Source organism: Carassius gibelio, chromosome A11 (assembly GCF_023724105.1).
Source record: "Carassius gibelio isolate Cgi1373 ecotype wild population from Czech Republic chromosome A11, carGib1.2-hapl.c, whole genome shotgun sequence".
In the NCBI taxonomy this organism is placed as follows: Eukaryota; Metazoa; Chordata; class Actinopteri; order Cypriniformes; family Cyprinidae; genus Carassius; species Carassius gibelio.
The window spans coordinates 5256007-5283646 of record NC_068381.1 but is presented as its reverse complement, the minus strand read 5'-3'; the positions used below and the strand labels follow the sequence as shown (position 1 = coordinate 5283646).

The window sequence follows — 27640 nt, the reverse complement described above, 5'->3', positions numbered from 1 at the left end:
ACATATTTTCTATAAAATCATGCTTTGATATCGACTTATGTGGGGATCATGAAACTCTGGTTGCAAATAAAGAGGGAGGTCTCTTCATCCGGTCAATAATAGCCAATAGCATGATGTGGACTAGAGTTTAAAGGCAGCGTGACAGTGTTTGGAGGTCAGTTGATGTCCTGTGCGGGTCATGATGGATCGAGCAGCTCTCCGGCTGATTCTACTGGCCGTCTTTCTCATCTCAGCTACTTCTGATCCAGTTACGAAGGTGAGGGTCAAATTTAAGTTCAAGATGAAGAAGACTTGAGTCAAATCAATACAAAAAAAGATTAAATATCTGTACATGAGATGAAGGTTCGGACAACATGTTGAATATGCACTACCGTTCAAAAGTTTGAGCTCAGTAAGATTTATTTAAAAAAATACAATTTATTTATTTATTTATTTATTTATTTATTTATTTATTTATTTATTTATTAAACTGATCAAAAGTAACAAGAAAGACAATTCTAATCTTATAAAATAGTTCTATTTATCAAAAAATCCTGAAAAAAAGTATCACGTTTCCACAAATATATTAAGCAGCACAACTGTTTTGGACATTAATAAATAGTTAATTCAAGTCTCTTGAACAGCAAATCAGCATATTATCAGCAAATTTCTGAAGGATCATGTGTCACATGCATTTATAAATGTAAAATGTTATTTCAAATTACAATAATAGTTCACAAAATAGCATATTAAATATAAAATTACTATCTTAGTAATTATAGCCTAGAATAGGTGTCTTTAAAAAAAAAAAAAAAAAAAAAATCCCAAACATTTGAACACTAGTGTTTCATGTATTTTGATTTAATATGATTTAGCTGTTCATATAATCTCTCTAAGTTTCTTCCTTTTTTTTTTTTTTTTTTTTTTATAAAACCACAATGCAATGTATAAAACGAACTGTTTTCAACTGCTTGGTTTCTATGTTGATATATTCAACAGTGTTTTCATTTTGATTATGTTATAATACTATTGTTGAAAGAGAAAATATAATTAGAATTGACAGAACTATCTATCTAACTTTCTGTTGATCCGTGTACACTGAGATGCAGTCATCCAAACATATTTGTCTTTCAGTCCAAAGGTCTTTTCTCCCTGCCATTTCCGAGGAGTAAACATTTGAGCAATCCTGTATGAAAAGGAGGAGTGAATGTGCACCAGCCAATCACTTTCTATTATGCAATATGAGTATAATTCTATTTTTGTGTTCTGTTGATGTCTCAACAGAAACAAGATGTGGATATATACAGCTTCTACATTAACTCCACGGTCACCAGTCGCTATGCCACAACAGTCATCACAAGCCGTGTTGCAAACACACTGAATGAATCTCAAGAGATCCAGTTTGAGGTCAAGATTCCCAAGAACGCCTTCATCAGCAAATTCAGAATGTGGGTGAACAAGAGTAATGTTACAGAAGTAGAAATAAAGAGATAAAGAAGCCAAATATATGTGGCCGTCAGATCAGGTCCATCTGGTGCAGCCAAACAAGAAAATAATAAAGATTTAGAAATGTTTTTACTTTTCAATGTATTAAAGATATGGGCCTGGTTCGCCGATAACGATCACTCTTGGCGCACTAAGAAGACCTCGAAAGATATATCTTACCAAATTTGTTTATGTTCCTAAGTGTGTTCCCCGAAGTGTCCCTTAGGAAGCTTCTTAGCACGCTGCCTCTTACGTCCGACGTTACAAGAGCGCTGTCCAAAGTGAGGGTGCTGAATTAGTTGGCATCGATTGCTCATGAATCGATTTTCTACTTCACGCGAAGGTGCATTACAGCGTTAAGAAAGACAACAAGTTCTTTGCAAATGAACATTCCTCAAATTATTACAGTAACATTTATTTTAACATAGTTTAAGTTATCAGTAGAATATAGACTAGCCTATAAATCAAATTATCAAATGGTCAGTAATATGTTCAGACGATATGATTTGACGGTTAGACGAACCGGGTATCCCTCGCTTATCATCCACCCTCCCTATCCCGTTGTGCCGCTTCTTGACATGGGTTTAACGACTTCTAAAAATTATATAATACACTTTTATTTCAATGGTACAGTACAATCCGAACTGATTGGCAAGCAGCTGCAGTTACTTCTGTTTAATGCGGTATCGATTGCCATTGGTTAATTTTTTCAATAAAAAGCAACCTATCTACAATGAACAGAGAGAGAGAGTTAGATACAGAATATGCTGGGGAAGCAACGTAAAAAAGGGCACCAAGCTTCTCGTCAAAGGAACTTGAAGTGTTGCTGGACCTTGCCACCAGGTCGGAGATCACACCCCTGTGGTCCACTATAACATGCACATTTATGGCCGCGTATCCCTTTCGTGATATGTACGCCTGATCAATCACTGATGGATTAGCGGTAAGGATGAGTGTGCCAACCACCAGGATGTAATCCCCAGCATGGAGCAGAAGGGCGTTGGTGACAGTGTGGACGCACCTTCACACCGAGGTCTTGATTAGGCCATAGCCCTCTCCCACGACCTCGATGAAGCTCTCTGTAGTAAAAAAATTTAAATAAAAATGTAGCGCTGCAAGCAGCTGGACTTCAGGGCTTAAAGCAAAATTCCGCCGCGTTAGCCTGGCAAGCACAGGTCTGAGAAGGTCCAGCACAGCAGCTCCATAATGAGCTGTCTTGGGAGGTGATTTTTTTTTATAGAGCCACGTCAGGCAAAATGTCAAAAGGGCTTAAGTTTTGCCGAATAAAAAAATTGACATGGACTAAACGGTCAGCGCCGTCTTTGATTCAATACAAGGACACGTTGGATCGCTGCCATAGTTGGTCGCTTACTGGACACCACATGCTTACCCATTTATAGATCTTAGCCATTTAGAGCCAAATTATTTGCCAGATTTTCATTATCAAAAGTGCTTGCCAATTCGCTTTAATTACATTACAAAATAGCCTATAGGCTAATTACCACCATATTAGTTCTGATACCACTTAAAGTTAACTTCATAAATAGTCCTGTATTCCATGTGAACATAATTTATTATGAGTCTTAAAATATCCATAACATAAAATCATTGTTGAGCTACAATATTGTCAACATACCATAGTTTGACCTCAAAATAAAAAAAAAAATACTGCTGCACAGTGGCGGTGACTAGCATTTTGAGCTCTAACAACGCTAAGAGAGAGCTTACGAATGGTCCAGACCAACCTTACGAAAGTGTGACTTACAGAAGATATACTTAGCGTACGAACGTGTCGGGAATCGTGCCATAAGGTTAAGAGAGAGGTTAAGGAATAGGTTAAGAACTACTTAGCGATAGGAACGTTTTGGGGAACCGGGCCCTGGTAGGTAATTGCATCAATACAAACAAACATATTAAGTGGTGCTACCAATTGTGTTTGATGGAAAATGTTTTTATGCAATATGTCTGAGATACTCAATGTAAGTTTCTGGTATGATAAGATAATGTCATCGTGTCATTTTCTCAATAGGACCATAGAGGGAAAAACATATGATGGAGTTGTGAAGGGAAAAGAAGAAGCTCAGAAGCAATACAATCAAGCAGTATCTCGGGGACAAAGTGCTGGACTGGTCAAGTACTGGAAATTTATTTAAATTGGGTCAATAAATTATGCATTTATAGTATGTTTAGTAAGATGCTGGGATTTTTTTCTCTTTCAGATCTGTTGGAAGGACTTTAGAGGACTTTAAAACTTCAGTGACGGTGGCTGCTTTAAGTAAAGTGACCTTTGAGTTGACCTACGAGGAACTGTTAAAGCGCCGCCTCGGTAAATATGAGCTACTCATCAACGCACAACCGATGCAGCCGGTGGCTGACTTCAAGGTAGAAGAAGATACAAGGAGGATATGGATAATCAATTTATATGGATAGAGAGATAATGTTTCTTTTACTTCCATTAGATGGATGTGCACATCCAAGAGAAACCAGGAATTTCCTTCTTGGAGGTGAAAGGAGATTTGAGCACCGGTGATCTGACCAATGCCATCAAAACTACCAGAGCAGACAAAGACGTAAGAGTTTAAATGAGGGTTAAAACACAGTTTAGATGTGCTAAATATGCTCATACACTTCAAATAAAGATACCAGATGACCAAACTGATCATTTCAGGCATGGGTGACCTTCTACCCCACACAAGATCAACAGACCAAGTGTAAAAGCTGTGGAGAAAATGGGTTGAACGGAGACCTGCTTATAACATACGATGTTGAGAGACGAAGTCCCAAAGGAGAAGTCGTGGTACATTTATTTATTTTTTTATTTTTTTTGCAATGTAAAAAAATCCAGAATGTACTTATTTTTCTTTTCCCGCAGTTATCAAATGGCTATTTCGTCCACTACTTTGCTCCCTCTGATGTTCCACGTATTCCCAAAAATGTGGTGTTTATCATTGACCGCAGTGGCTCTATGCACGGCAGAAAAATAGACCAGGTAAAAAGATTTCACAATGATTATCTGGGGTAATTCACAGCATCCCAAAGTTGATACTGGTAGATAGTAAAGGTCTCGTAGAAGATGATTCACTGAGAGACTCCTCTACTGAAATCTGTTTGGCGCTGTTTTGTTAAAGTTACAGCAGTCGTAATAGAGAAATAATAACTTCCACATCTGCTGACAGGAGTGTTTTTCTTTAGACTCGTGTGGCACTGCTGAGGATTTTGACAGATCTTGATGAGGACGATCACTTTGGATTGATCACATTTGACAGTGAGGTTAGCTTATGGAAGCGTGAACTCCTCAAAGCTACTGAGACAAACCTGGAGAATGCAAAATCTTTTGTGAAGGAGATCAAAGATAGAGGAGGTGAGCTACAGCGCTAATGTTACATAAGGAGTAAGAAGGTTGAACCTCACAGTGACACAACTATGTTTGGTCTTCCTTCAGCCACAGACATAAACGCTGCAGTTCTAGCAGGAGTGGACATGATCAGTCGACATCCACGAGAGGGAACAGCCTCCATCCTGATCCTGCTGACTGATGGAGACCCCACTTCAGGCACAGATTCACACTGACAAACACAAGCTAAAGGCTGTTTTATCATAGAATTAGTTTAGTCAACTTCATCAATAGGCAAGGCAAGGCAAGTTTATTTATATAGCACATTTCATACACAATGGTAATTCAAAGTGCTTTACATCAAAGAAAGTAAAATAATCGTGGCCTAATGGTTAGAGGGTTGGACTCCCAATCGAAGGGTTGTGAGTTCTAGTCTCGAGCCGGACGGAATTGTGGGTGGGGGGAGTGCATGAACAGCTCTCTCTCCACCTTCAATACCATGACTTAGGTGTCCTTGAGCAAGGCATCGAACCCCCAACTGCTCCCCGGGCGCCGCAGCATAAATGGCTGCCCACTGCTCCGGGTGTGTGCTCACAGTGTGTGTGTGTGTGTGTGTTCACTGCTCTGTGTGTGTGCATTTCGGATGGGTTAAATGCAGAGCACAAATTCTGAGTATGGGTCACCATACTTGGCTGAATGTCACTTCACTTTCACTTAATCATGAAAAAAAATAAAACAAGCAATTTTAAAACTTTTAAAATGATTAAAATGTTTACTTAAAATCAATTTAAAAACAGTGTTAATAAAACAGTGAAGATATAGTGCAATCAGTTCAGACATAGCACAGTGCTCATTCAATAAATGCACAACTAAACAGATGGGTTTTAAGTCTAGATTTAAATGTGACTAGTGTTTTAGCACTTCTGATCTCTTCTGGAAGCTGATTCCAACTGCGGGCAGCATAGTAACTAAAGGCGGACTCCCCTTGTTTTGTGTGAACCTTTGGTGTTTCTAACTGACTCGATCCTAGTGATCTGAGTGCTCTGTTAGGTTTATATTCAGTGAGCATATCTGAAATATATTTTGGTCCTAGGTCATGCAGTGACTTATATACGAGTAAAAGTATTTTAAAATCAATCCTAAATGTAACTGGAAGCCAGTGTAAGGAACTGAGGACTGGTGTGATATGCTCAGATTTTCTGGTTCTAGTCAGAATCCTGGCAGCAGTGTTCTGGATGAGCTGCAGCTGTCTAATGGTCTTTTTGGGAAGGCCAGTGAGGAGCCCATTACAACAGTCCACCCTGCTGGTGATAAAGGCATGTACTAGTTTCTCCAAGTCTTGGCTGGAAACAAAACATCTAATTCTTGCAATGTTTTTTAAATGATAGTATGCTGATTTAGTTACTGCTTTGACATGACTACTGAAACTAAGGTCTGTGTCCAGAATCACACCAAGATTCCTGACTTGTTTTTTAGTTGTATGACCCCTAGAGTCAAGGTATGCATTCACCTTGAGAACTTCATCTTTGTTTCCAAATGCAATGACTTCAGTTTTTTCCTTGTTTAACTGAAGAAAGTTCTGGCACATCCAACTATTAATGTCATCAATGCATTTGCAGAGGGAGTCAATGGGGCTGTAGTCATTTGGAGATAAGGCTAGCTAAATCTGGGTATCATCAGCATAGCTGTGATAGGCAATTTGGTTCTTTCTCATTATTTGACTCAGTGGAAGCATATACAGGCTAAACAAGAGCGGTGCAAGAATTGAGCCTTGTGGGACTCCGCATGTCATGGACGTCCACTTAGACTTATGCTCTCCTATACTCACATAATAGCCTCTCCCTTCTAAGTATGACCTGAACCATTTGAGTACCATCCCAGAAAGCCCGACCCATTTTTCCAGTCTCTCTAGTAGTATGTTATGATCGACAGTGTCAAATGCAGCACTGAGATCTAGCAATACCAGCACCGATATTTTGCCACAGTCGCAATTTAAGTGAATATCATTTATTATCTTAATGAGTGCTGTCTCTGTGCTGTGATGCGGTCGAAAACCAGATTGAAAATTGTCCAGGTATCCATTTGAGTTTAAGTATTTGTTCATCTGATTAAAAACTACCTTTTCTATAATTTTGCCTGTAAAAGAAAGATTAGATATTGGTCTGAAATTGCTCAAAATTGTGTTATCAAGATTGTTCTTTTTTAGGAGGGGCTTAACAACTGCAGTTTTTAGGGAGTTTGGAAATGTCCCAGAAAGAAGTGATGCGTTCACCACTTCTAAAAGATCTGCTTCTAAAAAGATGTGGGAAGTGTGTCAAGACAGAAGGTTGATGATTTTAGGTGCTGCACTATGTCTTCCAGAATTTTGCTATCAATTGTTTCAAAAATAGACATAGTATCTTTTTGATATTGTGGCCGAATCTGTCTGACCTCTGCATTACTTGAGGATGTGCTAATCGTCTTCCTGATATTGATGATCTCCTCGGAAAAGAAGGAAGCAAACTCATTGCATTTGCTGTCTGATAGCATTTCACCTGGGAATCTGAATTGGGGGGTTTGTCAGTCTCTCAATAGTGGCAAAAAGAGTACGAGTGTTATTTAAGTTACTGTTTATAAGGTTTGAGAGGAAATTCTGTCTATCTGTGGCTAGTTTAACATTATAAGCATGAAGGCTGTCTTTATAGATGCTATAGTGAATTTCAAGTTTTGTCTTCCGCCACATCCTCTTTCCTTTCTGCATTTTCTTTTCATAGTCTGAACTGCTGTTGATCTTCTCCAAACTGATTTCTGTCTGTTTGTTTTCTTACTGACTATTATTGGAGCAATATCATCAATAACATTCTTAACTTTTGAGTTGAAGGAATAAAGGAGAATATCAACAGAGTCTGCAGAAATGCTTGGTGTTAAAGATATAGCCTCCGTAAATAGTACACGTGTGTTCTCGTTTATGCATCTCCTTCTGACAGAGACAGATCTAGATTCAGTGGTAGCAGAGATCAGTATATCAAAGAAAATACAGAAGTGATCAGATATTGCTACGTCCTTAATAACAATGGATGAAATGTTTAGACCCCTACTGATGATTAAGTCTAGAGTGTGTCCACCTTTGTGTGTGGGTCCATGCACATGCTGAGTCAAGTCAAAAGTGTTTAAAACCGTTATCATTTCTTTTGTAGTTTTGTTTTCTGCATTATCTATGTGAATATTAAAATCCCCTGCTATTGCAAAACAGTCAAACTCTGAGGAAATCATTGATAACATTTCTGTGACCTCTTCAACAAATGCTGAAGAGTATTTTGGAGGTCTGTAAATAATAATAAACAGAATGTGTGGAGCACCTTTCTGCACAATCCCTAGATATTCGAAAGACAAGTACTGACCAAATGACACTTGCTTGCATTGATAGACATCTTTAAATAGAGCAGCTACACCCCCACCTCTCCTAACAGTCCTGCAAACACTCATGTAAGTGAAGTTAGGAGGGGCTGCTTCATTGAGGACTGTTGCACTGCAGCTGTCTTCAAGCCATGTTTCATTTAGAAATATAAAATCCAAATTGTTTGTGGTTATAAAGTCATTGATTAGAAATTATTTATTTTTTAGTGAGCAAATGTTTAAAAGTGCTAACTCGATGGCAGTGCTTTGTGTCTTTATATCAATCTTAGTTTGATGCATAATAGGCCAGGGCTCAGCAGGGATAGTGTCTATCAGCAGTGATTGTTTTGGCTGCGTGGTGTTATCAGTGTCCTTGCGGGATATGTCAACCACAGGATGATTCGGACCTGGTGTGTGTGTGCTGAATGGATTGACACACTCTGCTGAAGGATGACGGAAGGAGAAGTAGATATTGTCCTTAAGCACTCTGGCACCAAGTTTGTTTGGGTGGAGGCCATCTGGTTTAAACAATTGTCTATGGCCCCAGAAAAGATTGAAGTTGTCAATGAAATTCACTCCTTTTATATTACAAGATCTTTGTAGCCATGTGTTCAGCCCAAGCAACCGTGAAAACATATTTGTTCCCCTTGCTGGGAGTGGTCCACTGATGAACGACTGAACTTTGAGTCTTCGAAGTGTTTCAAAGAGTTCACTGAAGTCCTTCCTAAGGAGTTCTGACTGCTTTTTCCGAATATCATTCTTTCCCACATGGATGATGATTCGATTTGTAGTCTTATGCTTCATCAGAATGTTCTGAAGTTCCTTGTTCACATCAGAGACTGTTGCTTGAGGAAGGCAGCATGTTGTTGTAGTCCTGCTACGGATGTTTCTGATAACAGAGTCACCCACTATCAGAGTCCTGGGCTCGGCTGTGCTCTGAGCTGAATGCCGCTGTCTGCTCGTCCTTGAGCGCCTGTTAGTAGCGGTGTTAGCTGCTGGCTGATCAGATCCATGTTTAAATACATTTGGGGATTCCTCACCCACATTCATAAATGCTTGAAATCTGTTCTCAAGATGTATAGGGGTTTGTAGAATACCAGTATTTACAAGACTTGTCATATTCAAATCTGGCGTAGAGAAATGCTATGGCAGCAATACGAGAAACTCGTGACAATCTGATGTCTCGTGTTCCTTTGGGTCTCGCTCCCTGTTTGTGCCATCGATTAGAGTGGCGATCAGTTTTGGCTGTGTGCTGAGGGGGTTCATGACGACGGTCTGCTAAGTGTTCCATCTGTTTTGGAAGTTCAGAAAGTAACTTTGTTTCAAGAATCACAATCCTTTGTAGAAGTTTGCAGCAGTTCATGCAACAAGTAGATCCAACAGGAGGCATTTTCTCTCTCTTCTGTTTGAAAGTAGGCAGTGGTTATCCCGTCACAGGAATGTAAGCTGTTAGCAGTGGGAGACAAAGTCTTCTTTTTGTAGTATTATTCCAGTCCCAATGTTTTTAGTTTTAGCGTTTGTGCCAAAAATCTGTTGTTTGAGCACTGTGCTGATCTCTTGAAGTAAAAATCTTAGAAAAATTAAAAAAAAGTACAGAAATAAGAAGCAAAGCGCAGAGCAGTAAGCTAGAACGTCCGAACGGTAGCAAAGCCGGAAGAACAACTAATAGAATAGAACAACTAACTGCCATCCTATAATATACAGGGCTCATTAGTTGACCTGTTTGGTATTATCATGACCAGTTTGGCTTCTATCTTTGTCAGTAAGAGAATAAGACAACAAATAATATGAAATTTCAAAATGTTTCTATTGATAACTCAAAAACATCAAATTATGATTTTTAAACAGGTGAAACCAGCATAGAGAAGATAATGGCCAATGTTAAAGAAGCCATTGGGACAAAGTTTCCGCTCTATTGTCTTGGTTTTGGATATGATGTCAATTTTGACTTCCTGACAAAGATGTCACTGGAAAATGGTGGAGTTGCTCGCAGGATTTATGAAGATTCGGACGCTGATCTACAGCTGCAGGTGAACTACAGACAATCATCTGTGAATTCATCCTCAATGCCTAAATTTGTTTGTGCGCGTTTAAAGTTTGCTTGATTTTTAGGGCTTCTATGATGAAGTTGCCGTCCCTCTCCTCACTGATATTCAACTTAAATACCCAGGAGGGACAAAACTTACCAAGACCAGCTTTAGCTTGTACTTCAATGGCTCTGAGATTGTGGTGTCAGGACAAATCACAGACAACAGTGTGGAGAGTTTCACCACTGAAGTCATCGCAGTATCAGTAGGATCTTCACCAATCTTCTCTTTAGCAGCATATTATTAGGATCAATGATCGATTTTGAAGAAGCTGAGAATAGCTTTGTTTGTATAGTGGGTTATGGATCAAAGTTTTACTGACAGCATTCCTGAATAAAATTCTCACTAGTATTTTTATTTCTGAGCAGAAAGACAGTAATGTGACGTATCAGGACACTATAATGACAAAAGACCCCAGTGATGTCCCTCCTGAGGATGAAGATTTCATGCAGAGATTATGGGCCTACCTTACAGTGAAGCAGCTTCTGGAAAGACAGTAAGTTTATGAGTGAAATGACAATCTGCGATTTAAGTTCAACATTGAAAACATCTTTCTGTTTTAGGGTACTTCTTACAGGACAAGAGAAAGAGGATGAAAAGAAGGAAGCTCTTAAACTCTCCCTGAAATACCAGTTTGTCACTCCCCTCACCTCGATGGTTGTTACCAAGCCACAGGAAGGTGAAGTGGAAGTTGCCGACAAACCCAAAGAAGGAGAAGCGCCGTCCAGACGAGGTAAGAGCTAAGCAGTTCTAGAAACTTGGAAAACGTATAAAGAAAATAATATACCCAGATGAAAAATAAATATACTTTACTTTATAATGTTCTTACTAGGGCAAACATTTGACCTTTGTATAAGTAATGCGTCTGAGGTAATAACTTGAAACATAAACAGTAGCTATTGTATTTATTTTTATACACAAGAGAGTTAAAAAAAAAATCCTAGCTCACTTGTGAAAAGTTCTAATTTAATATTGCACACTTTTTTTCTTGACAAAATATTTTAACAACATAGGTAAAAACAAATAAATGAATTTACATGAATTTCTGTATGGGCCCTATTTAAACGATCTGAAACGCAAGTGTCAAAGCGCGAAGCGCAAGTAACTTTGTGGGCGGGTCTCGGCGCTGTTGCTATTTTTCCGGCCGGATAAATGGCTCTTGCGCCCGGCGCAAATCTAAAATGGGTGGGTCTGAAGTAGCTTCATTATTCATAGGTGTGGTTTGGGCGTAACGTGAAATAAACCAATCAGAGCGTCATCCAACATTCCCTTTAAAAGCAGGTGCGCAAGTTCCATTATGGATTGCTATTATTATGGCGTATTTACCAGGCGCACGCCAGGAGCGGTTCACAGCCGAGGAGACTGATGTTCTTGTAAGAGCAGTGAAAGACAGAGAAATTGTGTTGTATGGGGATGGGAGAAACCCACCCAAAATAGCGTCGGTTAAACAGGCGTGGGAGGAAATAGCCACAACTGTTTCATCGATTTTTTTTCCTGGTTCTTGACGGACAAACCAATTTGTCAGATGTCCTTATATACATATATGTATTGCCACTATTGGGCAAACAGGTCTGATCCTTAATTACTACAATTAGCCTGAATAATTTGTAAGCAAGATTTATGCCTATTTTTTCACATCTTCGTGACACACCACAATGATTTCCGTCATCTCATGTGTTAATATTTTTTTAGTGTAACAATTTATGAATCTTAATAAAAATCTGTGTAGATTATATGAGCAAAGTGTATGCGCGTTGTGCACGCTATATACATTAAGGTCAAACATGCGCCCTTAAAATAGCATAATGAACAGCGCGCAACGCGCCACTGACTTTAGACTAGGTTTTTTCTGGTCAGTGGCGCAATTGCTTAATGGAACAGCAAAATAGCACCAGGGATTGTTTGCGCCGGAACACGCCTCTTTTTTTGCGCTGATCCGCCCAGGGAGCGCAAGTTCATTCACTAGTTTAGCGACGTGCTTCTGTGGAGGGAAAAGCGCGCTTTGCGCGGGTGCAAAATAGGAATGACACATGCGTCGGTGTACAAAGTCAATTGCGCTGGGTGCAAGATAGGGCCCTATGTCTCTTTCTGCTTTAATGAAATCTAATGTTATGCTTACACAAACAAAGCCTGATATTTTCCAGTCAATGTCAAAAATGAGTGCAAAATCTTTAGCATTCCTTCTTCATTATGTGTTATGATTTTTTTGTTTGTGACAGTTTTGTTCAGTGAATAACACTTTTTCTTTTAATTTAGGAATGTACCCCCAAGTTTCAACTCAGAGTCGCTACACAGGTAGATATAAAATGGAGAATTAACAGTTCATATACTTAAAACGGATGCAGAAATTTAGATTAAACTCACAATGAAATGTCACTAACATCAGTTATTTATTGCTACATTTTGACAAAAAAGGAAATGTGGGGTGTGGATTTTGATTGCTCCATTAGTTGTTGATTGATTTTTTTTTTTTCATTTGTTTTATATCCCAGCATTAGCCTATGGAGGTGGTGGTGCTGTTGATGATGGTACTCTTCAGCGTTATTATTCAACACCTCGTGGTATGTGTTATAGAAAAATTTGGTGTTTACACCAAACAGTATTCAATTGACCACTATCATTAAAACAATCTTTTTTCCTAAATACTGCTTTGAACCCCCTCCATGTATTTATTTATTTATTGATTGATTGATTTATTGACAGAATATTAATATACAATATTTTTTTGTATTTTGGTGGATATGAAAATGGGGTAAAGGTGTAAAATGGAGGGATTGTAATAAAACATATTGAAAACAAATTCGTAATAAACAGATCTTTGATTCTTGCTGCTTACAACATAAATATAACTCATTGTTTTCAGGTGGACGATATCGCCCGACTATTAAACATTCTACATGTAGGTGGTTTCATTCCTTTTCTTTTATGCATTTGTTTGCATTTATATTTACTATCAAGCAGATTTAATAATGAATTAACACAGTTGTCATGTCCTCTTTTTTACAATGCCAGGTACATAAAGTGTTCTCAAACTTAATTATTATACAATTTTTATTGAATAATTACGATGCTGCATTTTGTTATGTTTGGTCTTAGCTTCACGAGTTCATGACAATGTATTCCTGCTGGATGTTGTTGGTCAGTCTAAGCCACTTTGTTTTGAGGTTCCTGTTCCTCACAAACTCAGACTCCTCCAGGATTCAGCTTCAGGTTATTATTACACATTTACTAAATGCACATCCAATTGAATGTCATCTTTTTCTTGCATGAAATGTTTTATACTGTGTGACCTAGAGTTCTCTATGAACGGAGAATCCATGACTGGACAAAGTGGGTTCCGAATCATTGCCTTTCATTACAAAAAAACAAAGCATCATCTGACAATAAACACAACGTCTATCACATACCACGACGGCCAGAATCATGTTGAGTTTTTGTGGGACCAGGGACTGACCCAACACACTTCAGAAGAGTAAATACTACTCAAACTATATTTTTTTCATTAAATTGATGTACATTATGTTATAGTCTCTTTGTTAATCTGAGAGCTAGAATTTACTCGTCAGCTTCTCTGTTTCAACAGTGTGTCTCTGATTCTACGGAGCAATGAAATAGTCGTCACCATGGGAAATATCCGTGTCATTATTCTGCTTCACAAGGAAAAAGGGACTATGTTTCTGTGGCCTGCTGTTCAGCAACAGCCAAAAGATGTCACGTTTACAGGCATTTTAGGTAAGAGTATCACAATATCAATCATACGCTGTGTATCAGCACTAAACCTAACTGATAACAAAGATGGTCTGTCAGTGATGATATTGTGGTTATTAATCCAAAACTCACAAAACATTATAATGTCTGTGGGTAATATTTCAAGGAGAGGCTGGCATTTCATATGAGGAGATCCCAGGATCACAAACCCCAACTTTAAAGTTAAAGGACCAAGAAGTGAAGACATCTTGGTAAGTGATCAATAAATGTACACTACCAGTCAAAATGTGGAAAAATGACATAGAAACAAAATGTTTGATTTAATTTAGGAAACACCAAGAGAGATTATATGACAAATTATATTCTAAATAAAGGTTAATCATATTAAATAAAAATATTTTATATAGTCTTCAGTGTCACACGGCCTTTCAGAAATCATATGTTAATTTGGTGTTAATCATATGTTAATTACAAACTTTGACCAGTAGTGTACATTTAGCTAAACTTCCATAAAACTGCATTTTGGCATATTATTTTATTATATATTTTTAATTAATTGTATGTTGTTATTTCAGGGTGATGGTGAAGGACTACAGACTTGCTTCTGCTCATGTGGTTGGATGTTGGCTCGTACCATTCCAGGCTGTTGTGCAGCGAGAGCTCTCTGACTTCACTGTCACTCAGCTGTGACCTTACTGGGGTTAAGCTAAAAAATAAAAAATAAATGGTCTGTTATCGTGCTGACCTTTTTAATAATATGATGTATCATTGAAATGGAAATTGTTTAGGAGCTATAACCTGTCATCTATTGGAAACTAGTTATTTCCAGTCTATGTACCACATCTTTTACAAGCTTTGATAGTCATGTAAATTGATTTCCATCTCTATATAATTTTCTGTTTTAGAGTGCAAGATTTACTCACCATTTGTTAAACTATAATATAACAATTATAATTTCACACCAAAAATTGTATCTATACAGAGTAACCCTTCAACTGGTGCTTATTCCTGGAAAATATGTATTTTTGTGGTCCTGTCTTGATAATATAAATAAAAGCACAACACCAAGCTTCTACAGAATGTATTTACAAATTATATTGGTAACAAATTTTTGTAACACCACGCCAGCAGAGGGAGCCCTCGCCTGAGTACTGACTGTGTTCCACTCCCTCTGCTTCTCTTGTACTTCCTGTTTGATAGACATTTAAGCATGGCTGCAACCACAATCACGTTGCGAAGTATTGCCAGCCTGTCTGCCTTACCAAGCGTTTTCCCATTGCCATAGTTTGCCTTATTGTGTATGATCTTTGCCTGGTTTCCTCGTCTCTGCCTTTGGATTTGCCCACTGTCTTGTTGTTTGGATTGGACTGCCTATCTGTGTATGATTCTCTGCCTTCTACAATTACGATTCTCTGCCTACTGTTTGGATTTGTCTGCTGTGGATGTTATTAAACTGCACATGGATTCTAACGCCGCCTCCGCGTCATTACATAATACTTCGCCACCGAAGAATCCAGCAGAAATAACGGATCTACAGGCCGCTTTGCTCTTCCTGATAGATTCAACGGTTCTGCTGAACAATGTAAAGGTTTCATTCGGCAAGTTGAGATCTTTTTCATGTAATCAAGAGGGTAGCTTTGACTCTGATGAGAAGAAGTGTGCATTCCTCATGTCACTACTAACGGGCAAAGCGATCGAGTGGGCCGCAGCAGTTTGGGAAACCGACCGTATGTTACAAACATCCTATTCATATTTCATAAAACAACTCAGAGATGTGTTTGAATACCCAGCAGGGGGCAAGGATGTTTCCACTCGGCTACTGCAACTCACTCAAGGCCGCAAATCGGCCGCCGACCATGCTATCGAATTCAGAACAATTGCTGCTCAGAGTGGTTGGAACGACGTAGCACTTAAGGCCATGTTTCGTCACAGTTTAAGTCTGGAGCTACAGGCAGAGCTCGCTTGCAAAGGTGAGGACTATTCCTTTTCTGATTATGTCACGTTGGCTATCAGGATCGATAATCTCATCCGCACTCACCGCCCTCAACCCAAGTTTACGAACGCCGTGCCTATCTCTTTAACTACGCAGAAGTCTGAATCATGTCATGTCAATGATCATTCCAGTTCTGAGGCCATGCATCTAGGAGTTACCAGGCTGTCATCAGAAGAGAGATCAAGAAGAGTCACCCAGAAGTTATGTTTCTACTGCGGTAGTGCAGCCCATCGCAATGCAATGTGTCCGCTCAAAGCCCGGAGGGACTACACGGATAACGGTCGGGTGAGTGTTTTCAAGCGCAATATCAAGAATCTGACTACCATGGTTAAGATAACTACTGAAAACAACTCGTTTGAACTCACGGCGCTGATAGACTCCGGCTCAGCATTAAACCTCATTCATCGAGACCTTGCTGAAACATACCACATCCCCGTACTACCATGTGACCCACCTATCAAGGTAAACGCCGTGAATAACAAACCCATTGGAAGTGGTATAATTCAACAAACACAACCCATGAAGATGCAGGTAGGCCTATTTCACCAGGAAACTATTACGTTCTATGTCATCGACTCACCATGCCATGAAATTATCCTTGGATATCCCTGGTTATCTGTTCATGACCCAGCCATCTCCTGGCAGAGTGGTGAGATCAAACATTGGTCACAATTCTGTTTTTCCACATGCCTGAATAACGTCCTTTCTAAGCCCTGTCTCACTACCAGTGTCGAAAGTCCGGAGTGTAAGCTTGTCACCATACCACCCCATTATCAGGATCTTCAAGAGGTCTCAGCAAAACCAGGGCCACTCAACTACCACCTCATCGTCCTTGGGATTGTGCCATAGAATTACTACCCAACGCCATGCCACCCAAGAGTAAGATCTATCCACTGTCACTTCCGGAAAGTCAGGCTATGGACGCATATGTTGAGGAAGCTCTCAGTTCTGGATTTATCCGTCCATCCACCTCCCCAGCTGCTGCAGGATTCTTCTTCGTGGAGAAAAAGGATGGAGGTCTACCCCCCTGCATCGATTATAGAGGTTTGAACAATATTACTGTCAAGTTCCGTTATCCACTGCCCCTCGTTCCTGCAGCACTTGAACAACTTAGGGAAACCAAGATTTACACTAAACTAGACTTGAGAAGTGCTTATAACCTCATCAGGATCAGGGCAGGTGACGAATGGAAGACTGCATTTCTGACCACTAGGGGGCACTATGAGTACCAGGTTATGCCGTATGGGCTAGCCAATGCACCTGCGGTATTTCAGTCCTTTATGAATGAGATTTTCAGGGACCTCTTGAACAAATTTGTGATAGTCTACATTGATGATATCCTGATCTACTCCAAGTCTGAAGAGGAACACAAGGGTCATGTCAGAACAGTACTTACCAGGCTATTAGAAAATCAACTCTATGTCAAGGCAGAGAAATGTGAATTCCATGTATCAAGAACCTCTTTTCTAGGCTACAACATCAACCATCAAGGTGTGGAAGTGGATCAGTCCAAGATCAAAGCAGTCACTGAATGGCCAAGACCCACCACCGTGAAAGAGCTTCAACGCTTTCTAGGATTTGCAAATTTCTACCGACGTTTCATAAGGAACTACAGTATCACAGCCGCACCTTTGACATCGTTATTAAAGGGAAAGCCATCCAAGTTGAAATGGACTGATCAAGCTACACAGGCATTCGCTAACCTCAAGAACAGCTTTTCCACAGCACCTATCCTGAAGCACCCTGACCCCAACTTGCCATTTATACTGGAAGTTGATGCCTCCGATTGTGGGATCGGCGCAGTACTCTCTCAACGCCACGGACAACCAGGCAGGCTCTTCCCCTGTGCTTACTTCTCCAGGAAACTCACGGATGCTGAGCGAAACTATGATGTCGGAAACAAAGAGCTACTGGCTATGAAGGCAGCCATTGAGGAATGGAGGCACTGGTTGGAGGGTTCCGCTCACCCCTTCCAGGTAATCACTGATCATAAGAACCTCGAATATATAAAGAGTGCTAAAAGATTAAATCCTCGCCAGGCTCGCTGGTCCTTGTTTTTTGCCAGGTTCCAATTTGCAGTGACTTACCGCCCTGGCAGTAAAAATAGTAAGGCAGACACCCTGTCCAGAAGACATGACCACCCATTGACCGATCATCAACCTGAATCTATCCTGCCACCGTCCATCATCATAGCACCAGTCACGTGGGACATAATGGATGAGATCCAAAAAGAACAGCACAACGAACCCACACCTCAAGGTTGTCCTGCTAATAAACACTATGTTCCGTCCAGGATTCGACCACGAGTCTTACAGTGGGTCCATACTTCTCTGTGTTCAGGGCATCCAGGTATCTCTCGCACACTACACCTCACGCAGAATTCCTTCTGGTGGCCTACTATGATCAAAGATGTAGCCAATTACGTCAAGTCATGTCCTGTGTGTGCACAGTCAAAAACTCCCAAAGAGCTCCCATCAGGTCTGCTACAACCATTACCCATACCGCAGAGACCTTGGTCACACCTATCCATTGACTTTGTCACCGATCTACCCCCATCTGATAATTTCACCACAATCCTTGTAATCATTGACCGCTTCTCTAAGGCATGCAGACTCATACCTCTGAAAGGTCTTCCCACAGCTATGGATACAGCTCAAGCGATGTTCCACAACGTCTTCAGGATGTACGGTATCCCCGAAGATATTGTCTCTGATCGAGGACCACAATTTATGTCTCAGGTATGGAGAGCATTTTGTAAACAATTGGACATTAATGTCAGTTTAACTTCAGGTTACCACCCTCAATCGAATGGACAAGTGGAGAGACTGAATCAGGAAATTGGCAGATACCTCAGATCATACTGTGGACGTGAGCAGCATCGGTGGTCAGAGTTCCTTCCATGGGCAGAGTATGCACAAAATTCATTAAGGCATTCATCCACAGGCCTTACACCGTTCCAGTGTGTGCTAGGATACCAACCCCCAATGTTCCCGTGGTCTGGAGAACCATCACTAGTACCTGCAATCGACGACTGGATTCGTCGTAGCGAGAGGGTATGGGACAGTGCTCATGTACGTCTGCAAAGAGCCATCAGGAGTCAGGAAGCCCAAGCTAATCGACGACGTCGTCCACATCCCCCCTGCCAAACTGGACAAAGGGTCTGGCTCTCCACTCGGGACCTCAAGTTGCGGCTGCCCAGCAAGAAACTCAGCCCACGGTACGTAGGCCCATTTAAAATCTTACGACAGATTAATGCGGTCACTTATGAACTGGAGCTGCCCGTTAACTACCGTATCTCCCCCTCCTTCCATGTCTCCCTCCTGAAACCATTCCACCCGAATACTGACCCCAACGTCGAGAACCAGGAGCCACCTCCACCGCTGGACATTGATGGAACCCCGGCTTATGCGGTAAAGGAGTTGTTGGACTCCAGACGAAGAGGGGGTCAGCTTCAATACTTGGTGGACTGGGAGGGCTACGGTCCAGAGGAGAGATCATGGGTGGCCACCCACGACATACTGGATCCTGCGTTAATTCAGGAATTTCATCAAGCCAGACCCGATCGTCCAGCACCGCGACCACGGGGACGTCCTCGTAGAGCGCCAGGAGGCGCTCGTAGGGGGGGGGGATTCTGTAACGCCACGCCAGCAGAGGGAGCCCTCGCCTGAGTACTGACTGTGTTCCACTCCCTCTGCTTCTCTTGTACTTCCTGTTTGATAGACATTTAAGCATGGCTGCAACCACAATCACGTTGCGAAGTATTGCCAGCCTGTCTGCCTTACCAAGGGTTTTCCCATTGCCATAGTTTGCCTTATTGTGTATGATCTTTGCCTGGTTTCCTCGTCTCTGCCTTTGGATTTGCCCACTGTCTTGTTGTTTGGATTGGACTGCCTATCTGTGTATGATTCTCTGCCTTCTACAATTACGATTCTCTGCCTACTGTTTGGATTTGTCTGCTGTGGATGTTATTAAACTGCGCATGGATTCTAACGCCGCCTCCGCGTCATTACAATTTTCTATAAAATCATGCTTTGATATTGAATTATGTGGGGATCATGAAACTCTGGTTGCAAATAAAGGGGAGGTTTCTTCATCCAGTCAATAATAGCCAATAGCATGATGGGACTAGAGTTTAAAGGCAGTGTGACAGTATTTGGAGTTCAATCAGGACTACTTCCGTCAAGTATATTTAATGACAATTATAATTGCATACAGTTAGTGTTGGCGGTATGGTTATGTTCTGGGCAACACTCCACACGCCTGTCCATGCAGCCATGCTTGGACAGAGCGGGGAAAGCAGCAAGACAAACCCCCCTGGGGTACAGAACAGAACCATAAGCATACATAATTACATAATTTACAATGAAGACACTGTAAAGAAAGAACAAGTTAGATCGGATTACAGGTTCAGTTGGTGGAGTTGGGGTTGGAGGAGGGAGTTAATTGCAAGCAGCAATGTGATGGAGAGACACTGAATAATGGGAATTTAAATAGACCGCAGGAGATAGGTTTCAAGACTGTATTGGTACACGTCAGGAACAGCTGACTGTCAGCTGATGCAAGCGTGACTCACGTGACCTGACTGAACTAATGCGATGCTCAATGTCAGTTGATGTCCTGTGCGGGTCATGATGGATCGAGCAGCTCTCCGGCTGATTCTACTGGCCGTCTTTCTCATCTCAGCTACTTCTGATCCAGTTAAGAAGGTGAGGGTCAAATTTAAGTTCAAGCTGAAGAAGACTTGAGTCAAATCAGTACTAAAAAAGATTAAATATCTGTACATGAGATGAAGGTTCGGACAACATGTTGAATATGCACTACCGTTCAAAAGTTTGAGCTCAGTAAGATTTATTTAAAAAAAATAAAATGTATTTATTTATTTATTTATTAAACTGATCAAAAGTAACAAGAAAGACCATTCTAATCTTATAAAATAGTTCTATTTATCAAAACATCCTGAAAAAAATGTATCACGTTTCCACAAATATATTAAGCAGCACAACTGTTTTCAACATTAATAAATAGTTAATTCAAGTCTCTTGAACAGCAAATCAGCATATTATCAGCAGATTTCTGAAGGATCATGTGTCACATGCATTTATAAATGTAAAATGTTATTTCAAATTACAATAATAGTCACAAAATAGCTTATTATATTATATCTTATTATATTTATGATTAAATTAATTTAGCCTAGGATAGGTGTCTTTAAAAAAAATAAAAATTGTAAAAAATCCCAAACATTTGAACACTAGTGTAATCATGTATTCATATTTAATATGATTTAGCTGTTCATATAATCTCTCTCTTAGTTTCTTCCCTTTTTTTTTTTATAAAACCACAATGCAATGTATAAAGCGAACTGTTTTCAACTGCTTGGTTTCGATGTTGATATATTCAACAGTATTTTCATTTTGATTACGTTATAATACTATTGTTGACAGAGAAAATATAATTAGAATTGACAGAACTATCTATCTAACTTTCTGTTGATCCATGTACACTGAGATGCAGTCATCCAAACATATTTGTCTTTCAGTCCAAAGGTCTTTTCTCCCTGCCATTTCCGAGGAGTAAACATTTGAGCAATCCTGTATGAAAAGGAGGAGTGAATGTGCACCAGCCAATCACTTTCTATTATACAATATGTATACAGTATAATACTATTTTTGTGTACTGTTGATGTCTCAACAGAAACAAGATGTGGATATATACAGCTTCTACATTAACTCCACGGTCACCAGTCGCTATGCCACAACAGTCATCACAAGCCGTGTTGCAAACACACTGAATGAATCTCAAGAAATCCAGTTTGAGGTCAAGATTCCCAAGAACGCCTTCATCAGCAAATTCAGAATGTGGGTGAACAAGAGTAATGTTACAGAAGTAAAAATAAAGAGATAAAGAAGCCAAATATAGTTTGTGGCCATCAGATCAGGTCCATCTGGTGCAGCAAAACAAGAAAAAAAGAAATATTTAGAAATATTTTTACTTTTCAATGTATTAAAGATATGGTAGCTAATTGCATCAATACAAACAAACATATTAAGTGGTGCTACCAATTGTGTTTGATGGAAAATTATTTTATGCAATATGTTCGAGATACACAATATAGGTTTCTGGTATGATAAGATAATGTCATCGTGTCATTTTCTCAATAGGACCATAGAGGGAAAAACATATGATGGAGTTGTGAAGGGAAAAGAAGAAGCTCAGAAGCAATACAATCAAGCAGTATCTCGGGGACAAAGTGCTGGACTGGTCAGGTACTGGAATTTATTTAAATTAGGTCAATAAAATATGCATTATAGTATGTTTAGTAAGATGCTGGGATTTTTTTCTCTTTCAGATCTGTTGGAAGGACTTTAGAGGACTTTAAAACTTCAGTGACGGTGGCTGCTTTTAGTAAAGTGACCTTTGAGTTGACCTACGAGGAACTGTTAAAGCGCCGCCTCGGTAAATATGAGCTACTCATCAACGCACAACCGATGCAGCGGGTGGCTGACTTCAAGGTAGAAGAAGATACAAGGAGGATATGGATAATCAATTTATATGGATAGAGAGATAATGTTTCTTTTACTTCCATTAGATGGATGTGCACATCCAAGAGAAACCAGGAATTTCCTTCTTGGAGGTGAAAGGAGATTTGAGCACCGGTGATCTGGCCAATGCCATCAAAACCACCAGAGCAGACAAAGACGTAAGAGTTTAAATGAGGGTACAAACACAGTACAAATGTGCTCAATATGCTCATACACTTCAACTAAAGATACCAGATGACCAAACTGATCATTTCAGGCATGGGTGACCTTCTACCCCACACGAGATCAACAGACCAAGTGTAAAAGCTGTGGAGAAAATGGGTTGAATGGAGACCTGCTTATAACATACGATGTTGAGAGACGAAGTCCCAAAGGACAAGTCGTGGTACATTTTTATTTTTTTATTTTTTTGCAATGTAAAAAAATCCAGAATTTACTTATTTTTCTTTTCCCGCAGTTATCAAATGGCTATTTCGTCCACTACTTTGCTCCCTCTGATGTTCCACGTATTTCCAAAAATGTGGTGTTTGTCATTGACCGCAGTGGCTCTATGCACGGCAGAAAAATGGACCAGGTAAATGTCAATATTTCAGACAAATCAAAAGCTTATAATGAGCTATGAAATGTTCTGATGGAAAAACACTTGAAGAACATTCTTGGGGTATCTTGCCGCATTCTGCATTTCCGTGCTGAAAACAACAACGACAGGGGTTTCTTCTTGAAATCAGTTTGGTATTGTTTTGTTAAAGTTAGAAACAATACTCTCTATGTCTGGTAGTATGCAGTCGTAATAGAGAAAGAATAACTTCCACATCTGCTGACTGGAGTGTTTTTCTTTAGACTCGTGTGGCACTGCTGAGGATTTTGACAGATCTTGATGAGGACGATCACTTTGGATTGATCACATTTGACAGTGAGGTTAGCTTATGGAAGCGTGAACTCCTCAAAGCTACTGAGACAAACCTGGAGAATGCAAAATCTTTTGTGAAGGAGATCAAAGATAGAGGAGGTGAGCTACAGCGCTAATGTTACACAAGGAGTAAGAAGGTTGAACCTCACAGTGACACAACTATGTTTGGTCTTCCTTCAGCCACAGACATAAACGCTGCAGTTCTAGCAGGAGTGGACATGATCAGTCGACATCCACGAGAGGGAACAGCCTCCATCCTGATCCTGCTGACTGATGGAGACCCCACTTCAGGCACAGATTCACACTGACAAACACAAGCTAAAGGCTGTTTTATCATAGAATTAGTTTAGTCAACTTCATCAATAGAACAACACTTTAACTGCCATCCTATAATATACAGGGTTTATTAGTAGACCTGTTTGGTGTTATCATGACCAGTTTGGCTTCTATCTTTGTTAGTAAGAGAATAAGACAACAAATAATATGAAATTTCAAAATGTTTCTATTGATAACTCAAAACATCAAATTGTGATTTTTAAACAGGTGAAACCAACATAGAGAAGATAATGGCCAATGTTAAAGAAGCCATTGGGACAAAGTTTCCGCTCTATTGTCTTGGTTTTGGATATGATGTCAATTTTGACTTCCTGACAAAGATGTCACTGGAAAATGGTGGAGTTGCTCGCAGGATTTATGAAGATTCGGACGCTGATCTACAGCTGCAGGTGAACTACAGACAATCATCTGTGAATTCATCCTCAGTGCTAAACTTTGTCTGAGTGCATTTAAAGTTTGCTTGATTTTTAGGGCTTCTATGATGAAGTTGCCGTCCCTCTCCTCACTGATATTCAACTTAAATACCCAGGAGGGACAAAACTTACCAAGACCAGCTTTAGCTTGTACTTCAATGGCTCTGAGATTGTGGTGTCAGGACAAATCACAGACAACAGTGTGGAGAGTTTCACCACTGAAGTCATCGCAGTATCAGTAAGATCTTCACCAATCTTCTCTTTAGCAGCATATTATTAGGATCAATGATCGATTTTGAAGAAGCTGAGAATAGCTTTGTTTGTATAGTGGGTTATGGATCAAAGTTTTACTGACAGCATTCCTGATTAAAATGCTCACTAGTATTTTTATTTCTGAGCAGAAAGACAGTAATGTGACGTATCAGGACACTATAATGACAAAAGACCCCAGTGATGTCCCTCCTGAGGATGAAGATTTCATGCAGAGATTATGGGCCTACCTTACAGTGAAGCAGCTTCTGGAGAGACAGTAAGTTTATGAGTGATATGACAATATGTGATTTAAGTTCAACATTGAAAACATCTGTCTGTCTCAGGGTACTTCTTACAGGACAAGAGAAAGAGGATGAAAAGAAGGAAGCTCTTAAACTCTCCCTGAAATACCAGTTTGTCACTCCCCTCACCTCGATGGTTGTTACCAAGCCACAGGAAGGTGAAGTGGAAGTTGCCGACAAACCCAAAGAAGGAGAAGCGCCGTCCAGACGAGGTAAGAGCTAAGCAGTTCTAGAAACTTGGAAAACGTATAAAGAAAATAATATACCCAGATGAAAAATAAATATACTTTACTTTATAATGTTCTTACTAGGGCAAACATTTGACCTTTGTATAAGTAATGCGTCTGAGGTAATAACTTGATACATAAACAGTAGCTATTGTATTTATTTTTATACACAAGAGAGTTAAAAAAATCCTAGCTCACTTGTGAAAAGTTCTAATTTAATATTGCACACTTTTTTTCTTGACAAAATATTTAACAACATAGGTAAAAACAAATAAATGAATTGACATGAATTTCTGTATGTCTCTTTTTGCTTTAATGAAATCTAATCTTTAGCATTCCTTCTTCATTATGTGTTATGATTTTTTGTTTGTGACAGTTTTGTTCAGTGAATAACACTTTTTCTTTTAATTTAGGAATGTACCCCCAAGTTTCAACTCAGAGTCGCTACACAGGTAGATATAAAATGGAGAATTAACAGTTCATATACTTAAAACGGATGCAGAAATTTAGATTAAACTCACAATGAAATGTCACTAACCTCAGTTATTTATTGCTACATTTTGACAAACAAGGAAATGTAGGGTGTGGATTTCGATTGCTCCATTAGTTGTTGACTGAATTTGTTTTGTTTTTTTTCATTTGTTTTATATCCCAGCATTAGCCTATGGAGGTGGTGGTGCTGGTAAAAGTTATTATTTCCCGCCCCTTGGTCGTTATTATTCAACACCCCGTGGTATGTGTTATAGAAAAATTTGGTGTTTACACCAAACAGTATTCAATTGACCACAATCATTAAAACAATCCTTTTTCCTAAATACCGCTTTGAACCCCCTCCATGTATTTATTTATTGATTGATTGATTGATTGATTGATTGATTGATTGACAGAATATTAATATACAATATTTTTTGTATTTTGGTGGATATGAAAAAGGTGTAAAATGGAGGGATTGCAATAAAACATAATGAAAACAAATTCGTAATAAACAGATCTTTGATTCATGCTGCTTACAACATAAATATAACTCATTGTTTTCAGGTGGACGATATCGCCCGACTATTAAACATTCTACATGTAGGTGGTTTCATTCCTTTTCTGCTATGCATTTGTTTGCATTAATATTTACTATCAAGCAGATTTAATAATGAATAAACACAGTTGTCATGTGCTCTTTCTACAATGCCAGGTACATAAAGTGTTCTCAAACTTAATTATTATACAATTTTTTATAAATAATTACGATTTGGTTATGTTTGGTCTTAGCTTCACGAGTTCATGACAATGTATTCCTGCTGGATGTTGTTGGTCAGTCTAAGCCACTTTGTTTTGAGGTTCCTTTTTTTCACAAACTCAGACTCCTCCAGGATTCAGCTTCAGGTTATTATTACACATTTACTACATGCACATCCAAATGAATGTCATCTTTTTCTTGCATGAAATGTTTTATACTGTGTGTCCTAGAGTTCTCTATGAACGGAGAACCCATGTTTTTACAAAGTGGGTTCCAAATCATTGCCTTTCATTACAAAACAAAGCATCATCTGACAATAAACACAACGTCTATCACATACCACGACGGCCAGAATCATGTTGAGTTTTTGTGGGGCCAGGGACCGACCCAACACACTTCAGAGGAGTAAATACTACTCAAACTATATTTTTTTCATTAAATTGATGTACAGTATGTTATAGTCTCTTTGTTAATCTGAGAGCTAGAATTTACTCATCAGCTTCTCTGTTTCAACAGTGTGTCTCTGATTCTACGGAGCAATGAAATAGTCGTCACCATGGGAAATATCCGTGTCATTATTCTGCTTCACAAGGAAAAAGGGACTACGTTTCTGTGGCCTGATGTTCAGCAACAGCCAAAAGATGTCACGTTTACAGGCATTTTAGGTGAGAGTGCTTTACTTATTGAACCTTTAAACATCAACAATTTAGCAATCAAATAGAAATGGTAACCTGCCTTAATTCTTAAACCAACATGGTGATAAATAACTGTGTATAATATTAAAGGAAAAACAGATGCTTCATATGAGGAGATTCAAGGATCACAAAAACCAACTCTAAAGATACATGACCAGGAAGTGAGCGCAAGCTGGTATGTGATAAACAATACGTACACTGCTGATTTGTTCTTGTATAATACATCTATTTATTCTATGTATGTATCTGTAGGGTGGATGCCACAAACAACAGACTTTCTTCAAAGCCAGTTATCAAATGCTGGCTTGTCTCGTTCTACGCTGCGATGCAGAGAGATGTTTCTGATTTTACTGTCACTCAGCTGTAGAGTTCAAAGCTGGCAAATGAAGCATGTTTCTATATAAATGAATTCATTAATATAAAAACAATGTGTCAGAATCTGGATTTTTTTTTTCACTTTGTTCTATTTAAAATGATCCCTCCTTATTTTAGCACTTTAGGATTGCAGCTTAAACAAATAAACTTTTTCCCCTATTAAACACTGAAACATGACCAAATATACGATATAACAACATCTAAAATGTATCTAACAAACCATGAATTACTAGCATGTCCATTCAACACAGTACATACTTGTTTACATAACAAGTGACTGTATTTTTTAGAAGTTTTATTAGAACTTTTAAGGTTTTAATTGGAACTAAATTAAATGCAGGACCAGAAAATCTACTTTATGAATAGTATAAATCTTATTTTCTGCTGCTTTCTCTA

General features: G+C 39.3%; 2 protein-coding genes across 2 annotated transcripts; both read left to right on the top strand.

The window, feature by feature from the left end:
* The first annotated feature begins 98 nt into the window (after positions 1-98).
* On the top strand, positions 99-15048 carry LOC128022114 (inter-alpha-trypsin inhibitor heavy chain H3-like). The gene is made up of 21 exons (XM_052609373.1): positions 99-256; positions 1264-1427; positions 3494-3598; positions 3684-3846; positions 3924-4034; positions 4133-4261; positions 4337-4453; positions 4657-4825; positions 4907-5017; positions 10022-10203; positions 10286-10465; positions 10629-10756; positions 10824-10993; positions 12517-12555; positions 12753-12821; positions 13124-13159; positions 13357-13470; positions 13555-13732; positions 13844-13992; positions 14135-14219; positions 14544-15048. The coding sequence occupies exons 1-21, from the start codon at positions 179-181 to the stop codon at positions 14656-14658; spliced, it is 2592 nt and encodes an 863-aa protein (XP_052465333.1). The 5' UTR covers positions 99-178; the 3' UTR covers positions 14659-15048.
* A 5465-nt stretch (positions 15049-20513) lies between these two features.
* LOC128022112 (inter-alpha-trypsin inhibitor heavy chain H3) lies at positions 20514-27297 on the top strand. Its single transcript, XM_052609371.1, has 21 exons — positions 20514-20667; positions 21656-21819; positions 22123-22227; positions 22311-22473; positions 22551-22661; positions 22760-22888; positions 22961-23077; positions 23344-23512; positions 23594-23704; positions 23957-24138; positions 24221-24400; positions 24564-24691; positions 24759-24928; positions 25357-25395; positions 25599-25676; positions 25982-26017; positions 26207-26320; positions 26405-26579; positions 26691-26839; positions 26960-27044; positions 27122-27297. Exons 1-21 carry the CDS (start codon positions 20590-20592, stop codon positions 27234-27236), a joined length of 2598 nt encoding a protein of 865 aa, XP_052465331.1. The 5' UTR covers positions 20514-20589; the 3' UTR covers positions 27237-27297.
* Positions 27298-27640: the final 343 nt, after the last annotated feature.

Coding starts and splice junctions, on each gene's coding strand:
- LOC128022114 (XM_052609373.1), top strand. CDS start 179: ATGATGGATCGAGCAGCTCTCCGGCTGATTCTACTGGCCGTCTTTCTC. Junction 10,466..10,628: donor CTGAAGTCATCGCAGTATCA/GTAGGATCTTCA, acceptor ATTTCTGAGCAG/AAAGACAGTAATGTGACGTA. Junction 12,822..13,123: donor TTATTATTCAACACCTCGTG/GTATGTGTTATA, acceptor CATTGTTTTCAG/GTGGACGATATCGCCCGACT.
- LOC128022112 (XM_052609371.1), top strand. CDS start 20,590: ATGATGGATCGAGCAGCTCTCCGGCTGATTCTACTGGCCGTCTTTCTC. Junction 22,474..22,550: donor AGCGGGTGGCTGACTTCAAG/GTAGAAGAAGAT, acceptor TACTTCCATTAG/ATGGATGTGCACATCCAAGA. Junction 23,705..23,956: donor TGATGGAGACCCCACTTCAG/GCACAGATTCAC, acceptor ATTTTTAAACAG/GTGAAACCAACATAGAGAAG.